Genomic DNA, 6781 nt, shown 5'->3' on the forward strand with positions numbered 1-6781 from the left:
TGTCACGTTTCCTGAGAGTTAATTGGTTGTTTGCAAGACTTTTAAATTCTAAACCGTTGTCTTGAGGAGAAGCTGCAGTTTTCCCAGCACATTTCTTCCAACACTTGGTTACGTTTGCTTCTCGAAAAGGCTTATTTTCTACAGCTAAGATTGAGGTACGTAAATATATTGTTCTAGTATATTTAGTAGTGCTATTGCCTCTATGGAAGTTAAATAATAATTATTATTATTTTAGAGTGGGCGTTATTTTTACAAGCTACGTTTGTCATCTGATATTTTTAGTGAACGAGTGCTCTATTAAACAGTTTATTTGTTTAGGTTGACGATGTTATGTATTTTGAAGGTAATCTAACCCTAAGAAAGCAGCAGTGACTTCACTAACCATCAGCCTCATGACATTATTAGACAAAGCCTTCTTTCTCTGGTGTTCTTGTACAGACATGTATGCGGCACGATCACCTCAGAACGTTACCCATACTCCAAATCAGATGGTCAGCAATGTCAACCAGTTATAGTAGATATTTGATCATGACAACTGGCCAGAGCTGGGTAAAGTAGTCAAAATGTACTTGCATACCTCATAATATTTCTCAAGTAGTAAACTGCAAAGTAGTGGTCCAAGGAAAAAAAGGATAAAAACAAAAGATTTGAGGAAACTCAAACAAAATGAACTGTTTAGACGAAAGATCGGGTTCATAACTTAAACACATGTACTTTGAAGATCAAAACATACTGTATACAGTCCGGGTTCTCATTTTTGATTGTAGGCCTCTAAAATGAGAACCAAAATCGTATCTGAAGGCGTGGTGCAAGACCCACAAATGTTCAACAATGCTTTACTTCTAGACTTAGTCGAGTCAAAATGTTATTTTTTCCCACCGCAATTAAGAGTGCTATTACGCTCTAAATTATATAACTCAGTAGAATAATAAGTACTGGGTCTGAAAACGACTCTGAGAAGTACAGTACCTCTAACCATCTCTTCAGGTGATATCTAAATGTGACAATTGTTTCATTCAAGAATACGTTTTTTTTCCCCCCTTCAGAGCACTCACATGACTGGAAATGTTTGTTTGGCAACACTGAAGTGAACACTATAGACACCAGTGCTTCAGGAAACGCATGCCCTCTGTACCTTATCAGCTGGTTGCACGTGTGCGGACTTTTCTCTTGATGCAGGTCATGACTCAGTTTGTTTGTGTAGGATGAGCTCTGTAGAGGTGAATGATGAGAATCGAGAGGTGGTGCCCCTCAGTGGAAAGCACTGTGCCATGAATGATGATATTTTTATGGTGGCAAATCCAAGTGGAAGGCCCTCTATCCTGCGACAGACTGAAAACCTACCCAGCAACATTGTGTCCAAGGGCACAAAGGTAAGGGGGATCATACTAGTACTTCCTTACTGCATCACCCTAGAGCATATTCCAACTCCAAAGGTTTATTTGTGACATACATTTGAATTACTAACTGCCATCTATGTGTAGGTTTGTTTTCAGACTCCAAGGAGAGACCCAGTCACAAAGAGAATTCTGTCTCCCACTAAAACATCCAAGATGACAAGTGTTGATGAATGCACAAAAGCAATAGAGTCATTACATCTGGAAAAAACTGAGTAAGCACACTGTCCAAAGTTTGTTTTTGGTAGGACAGTTTGTTGATAGGAACTGAATTGTAGTTCAAATTACTCTGTTAGTATCTAACTGTTCAGTCTTTTGAGAACTCATCTCATAGAACTGCTGGAAGAAAAACTTTTTTTTTTACCCTGTCATGCCTTTCTTTAAAAATAAGTGTTTAGGTGATTGAGACGGCACCTTTCACAACACTTTACACATTAACTAAACAGATCATTTCAATAGGTCTTCAATTCATGATGTGGCTGACCAGCTTGTACCAAAACAAGGTAAGCTATCTTTATATTAATTTTTGAAGAACAACAGCTTTTAACTTTGGAGAAAATGTTTCAAAACTTGTAAATTTACTATTAATCTGCTTGCTTAAATAATTTAATTTTTTAAATAATCCTTTTTAGAATGCGAAATTCCCCTTCCAAGCAGCGAGTACCAGTTGAATTTTGAAAACCTTGACGCCATCAACCCTTTTCAATCATCTAATAAGATGGCATTGTCCCCAGTGACGCCTGTTGCTGAGACTCTCCCTCAACCCAGCCTGTCTAAAACAGAGTCTGCCTTAGATGAGACGCTGCCTTTTATTCAGTCAGTGGAGAACTCTCTTAATGCGACAGAAGACATCAGCTCTACAGACAGTAGTGTGGTGCTGGTGATTAAAGCTCCCACAGACAATCAAGAGCCTTGCACCAATATACCATGTGAAACTCAGGAGAAACCTGCTGAGGACTCTCCTTTGCCAGTAAAAGGCTCATACAGTTTTGATTTTGACAACCTTGATGCAGTGAATCCTTTCCAGACAGGTGGCTCTAAAATCCCAAACTCTCCTCCATTATGCATACGCTTTCCACCTGAAAAGGAAGAGCAGGTCCCTGAGCAAGAAATGTTGAGCCAACCTGAAGTAAAACCTGTAGCCACAGTCACTCCCATCTCTGCCAATATGGATATGTCAAGTGAACCAGAAGCACAGCCTGACTTGACCACAGGAAGCGATGGCCCTGTTAAACTTGAGTTTAATTTTGATGACAATACGCACAAGAAAGTAAAGCCACCACCAAAAAAAATGGGTGTCAAAAGGCCCTTAAGCCAGAAAGCCCCCAAAGGAGTGAAGCCCGTGCACAAAGCAGAACCACAGAAGGAGGCAGAGGAGCCCTGTAATGAGCTTCCGATATCCAAAGGTGCATACACATTTGAACTCAGCAAGCTGGATGACCCAAACTTCAATCCTTTCGGTTCAAAGACTGGAATCTGCAATTCCCCTATAAGTAATGTAAAGACTAGTCCAGACTCTAAAAGCACCCAGGAGAATGTGAAGGAGCCTGTACAGAAAGAAGCGATCTCTTTGGAGTGGTATGTTTATCAGATTTTTAAAGGTGCAGATAATTTTTTTTCTGAATGCGTAAATATGTTATGTTTTCTATAGCACAACTGAAGGTGTTCCGCCTAATCTTGAAGAGGTTTGTAAGGATAATGAATTATGTTTTTCCCTATTTAATTTTAACCTGTACCCTAACTTTAACCTTACGTTAACAGGATGTCCCTGTGAAGGCTGCTTGCGAACAAAGCTTCTCTTCTGAGGCTGAACACATGAGTTTTTCAGAGCGCAAGTCACATGGCAGCCTGATGGAAGAGGAGTTTGTTCCAGGGGCGACATGTAAGCCAAAGCCATGTTAAATTCTTTTTGTTTATGATTTGTTTTATTGGTTCAAACTTGCTTGGTGATAATCCTGAATAAATTGGTCGTAGTTTGTTTGGTAACAATACTATACTCTAGAACAGGGGTGTTCATTACGTCGATCGCGATCTACCAGTCGATCGCGAAGGCATTTTGGGTAGATCACGTCCCGTCATCCATCCAGTCACATGATTAATATACAGGACAACCAGTCAGATGACACGTGACCCTGGGTCACATCATGGGCGCTGCACACGCATAAACAAGCGCGAGTTAGTTTAACCCTATAGCGTCGGATCCTATCGTCGCTGATAGACTCGCGGTTGCGGACTTTCCAGCAGCGTAACTCCGCGCCCAGTCGTGCTCTCATGTAAATTCAAACGGCGTCACAAAGCGGAGACCTGGGGCTATCTAAATATTTTACCGTCATTACGGTAATCTGCCTCTGTTGTCCCTCGAAGGTGACGAATGAGAGCACGGGGGCTGCGGGGATTTTCCCAGTCATTTATTCGACGCGTAGAAGAAAAAATACGGATGGATGTGTAAAATAGAAGTAGTTGTGTGGAAAAAAATGCAGTAAATTCTGATACTTCGTTTAACGTGATTTTTATGGCTATATAAAAAAAAGACAAAACCGTAATCAACATGATTAGCTCTGTTATCGCTTTCAAACGAAAAATGCAATTTTACTCCTGGCTGTCAGAAGCTACTGCCCGAACTATGCGTCCCTCACTGATTCTATTCAGTGCAAGTCATCAGAGCAGTAATCATCATTCAAGTAATTATGAACATGTAAGAAGTTCAGTTGTGTTGTGCAGTATTATCTCATGACGTTGTGCAAGGTACATGAAAATGCACTGTACATGTAAGAATTCATAATACATTTACAAATAAATATGTTTAACATTTTTGTATTAGGTGGTAGATCTTTCAGACGCGATCATTTTAAAAGTAGCTCACATACTGAAAAAGTCTGAGCACCCCTGCTCTAGAAAATCTGGTCTGAGGCAAGGATGTTCTGTAGCGTTTAACTATGAATCTATCACTGGAATTATATTTTAAAATATAAATTATGAGGGTTAATCCCAGCTCGAGGAGTTTTCCTTTGACACAGGTCAAAGCCCACAACTCATGTGATCAAACTACTACTAGGGGATTATGCTGAATTAAGTGCTGTGTTCCTGTGTTTATTTGCACTTAAAATGATTCCTTTTTTTTTTCTTGTATAGTCCTGTCTAATGACTTTGACGGACAGATTGACTACCTGGAACAATTCGGGTCCAGCAGTGTAAGCAGTCTTTAATATTTCTTTAATAATTTTTCCTAGATCTGTTATCTGAAATGTCCTCTTTTTACAGTTTAAAGAGTCTGCGTTGAGGAAACAGTCCTTGTACCTTAAGTTTGACCCCCTTCTCAGAGACAGTCCTAAGAAGGTCCCCGGTCCAGCTTCTGTGGCCCCTTCCCGGCCTGCAGCGCTCATCTCACGGTACATACAGCTTTAGATTTTACGATGGTCATTTAAACTTGTCAGATGGTAACTTCATGGTTTCTTTCAGTCTCGAAACACCATTATCTGAAAAGGACATGTGTGGCTCACAGGATGATGACATCAAACTGTTGGATGTTGCTACTGAACCAGTAAGTCAACCGTGGACCATTCTAGCTTTTAAACTGCAATATAACAAATCTCTATGGCGAGTGTTATACTTTTTATGTCCCCCCCCCCCAGTGTGCCCCACTACTGCAAAGTCCAGTACTTCACTTACCTCCTGTCCCTCAGCCGACAAACACAGAAGAAGCCATAATTGAAGTTCTGAAGTACAGCCAGAAAGACATGGATGCAGCCATTGCCAGGGTCCAAACAGAGGTCAGGCTAACTGCAAAGTTGGATTAACTATGCAATACTAACTGAATATACAATTTGCAACATTATACAAAAATCTCCAATAAAATCTAAAAACGACCATAAGTCTGAAAACCTTAACAGTTTGGATACATATATAAATTAAATGTGGGCAGAGTGTCAAAACTTTATTGTGATTTGACTTCTGCCCTGATGTGTTATTTCAGTTTCTTGTTCTGTTATGCTCCCAAAACTGAATATTTTAAAGCTTTTGTAACATTACAAAGCCTTCTACAGCGTCATACCCTACTAAATATTGATATTTTATTCTAACCAGGCTGAAGAAAAGGAAAGGCAGTGGAGTGCCAAGTATAACAAGCTACTTGACGATGGTCAAGAAATGCGGTGAGTATTGTTTAACAAAAATGGAACCCGCCATATAGATACCAGTCTATGTACTGACATTTAGTTTCTTTTTGTAGAAAAATCATTGTGGAATTTGAGCTTATGATTGCCAAAATCATGGGTATGTTGCACAATACATCAGTTTCATTTTTTTATGTCCTACTAAAATGTATATTTTCCAGCTGACCAGGAGAAGGAGAGAGAGGTGGCACAGGCCAAGCTGAAGGAGGCTCTGATGGAGAAGGATCAAGTGTCCATGGACCTCAATGCAATGGAAAGGTCATTTTCAGATCTTTTCAAAAGACTGGAGAAGTACAAGACGGTCATCGAGGGCTACAAAAAGGTTCCTATAAATGCTTTTGAGTTTTTTTGTTTTTTTTTTTCCCAGGTCATGTTAACCCTGTGTTCTTAAATGCAGAATGAGGATACACTGAAGGGCTGTGCTCAAGATTACTTGGCCAGAATTAAGAAAGAGGAGCAGCGCTACCAGACTCTGAAAGCCCATGCCGAGGAGAAAATCGGACAGTGAGTTGATGTCAGGAAATTCTTTTAAATCACAGGTGAGACTGAAAATGACTGATTCCTTGTGTTTCCCAGAGCGAATGAGCAAATCGCAGAGGTGCGCTCCAAGTTCAAGACGGAGCTGTCGGTGCTTCAGGCTCAGCTACGGCGTGAACAGCTCAAAGTGCAGTCACTGGAGAAGAGTCTTGATCAGAAGGTCAGAAAAGAACTTGGTCTTGTATATTATGTTTAAAAATGACATAACTGATCCAGTATTTTCCTCAACAGGAAAAAGAGGCTGAAGAGCTCACTAAACTTTGCGATGAACTTATCAGCAAAGTGCAAAAGGGCTGAGCTTGTTTGTAAATATTTGTTTATTATATGGCATAGGTTGTCAAGTTGTTTTTTCAGTGTTCGTAAATTGTAAATATATAATAAAATGATGTCTTAATGTTTACTGTAAATATTGACAATTTCTTAGGTCATAGTTTACTAATTTGGTCTTACTAAACATTTCTCTGCAGATACCGTTTTGTCTCAAATGGTTAATACTTTTAAGGAGATTTAGACTGTGTGCTGGGATGTCTAAAATATTTTGGGACAAATAAAAACGCTATTGTCTGGATTATCGCAATCATTTTGTTTTAACTAATCATAACTCATTTGTAAACTAAGATTTACGTGATATGGGAAAACGGTGACTGTTTGAAAGGAATTGGATGGCGAGAACGT

General features: G+C 39.6%; 1 protein-coding gene across 2 annotated transcripts; it reads left to right on the top strand.

Moving 5' to 3' along the window:
• Positions 1–28: 28 nt before the first annotated feature.
• tacc3 (transforming, acidic coiled-coil containing protein 3) lies at positions 29–6674 on the top strand. Of its 2 annotated transcripts, none has more exons than XM_055231315.1 (17): positions 29–155; positions 1205–1373; positions 1485–1612; positions 1857–1900; positions 2030–2975; positions 3049–3082; positions 3159–3279; positions 4530–4588; positions 4659–4786; positions 4857–4938; positions 5030–5167; positions 5481–5548; positions 5626–5669; positions 5731–5891; positions 5967–6073; positions 6146–6266; positions 6338–6674. In XM_055231315.1, exons 2-17 carry the CDS (start codon positions 1206–1208, stop codon positions 6401–6403), a joined length of 2415 nt encoding a protein of 804 aa, XP_055087290.1. In that variant the 5' UTR covers positions 29–155; position 1205; the 3' UTR covers positions 6404–6674. The 2 variants fall into 2 exon arrangements, with proteins under 2 accessions (XP_055087290.1, XP_033844654.1); XM_033988763.2 differs by having other exon boundaries at positions 59–159.
• Positions 6675–6781: the final 107 nt, after the last annotated feature.

The sequence above is a fragment of the Periophthalmus magnuspinnatus genome, chromosome 22, assembly GCF_009829125.3.
Source record: "Periophthalmus magnuspinnatus isolate fPerMag1 chromosome 22, fPerMag1.2.pri, whole genome shotgun sequence".
Taxonomy (NCBI): domain Eukaryota; kingdom Metazoa; phylum Chordata; class Actinopteri; order Gobiiformes; family Gobiidae; genus Periophthalmus; species Periophthalmus magnuspinnatus.

Coding starts and splice junctions, on each gene's coding strand:
- tacc3 (XM_055231315.1), top strand. CDS start 1,206: ATGAGCTCTGTAGAGGTGAATGATGAGAATCGAGAGGTGGTGCCCCTC. Junction 2,976..3,048: donor GAAGCGATCTCTTTGGAGTG/GTATGTTTATCA, acceptor TGTTTTCTATAG/CACAACTGAAGGTGTTCCGC. Junction 5,168..5,480: donor TTGCCAGGGTCCAAACAGAG/GTCAGGCTAACT, acceptor TATTCTAACCAG/GCTGAAGAAAAGGAAAGGCA.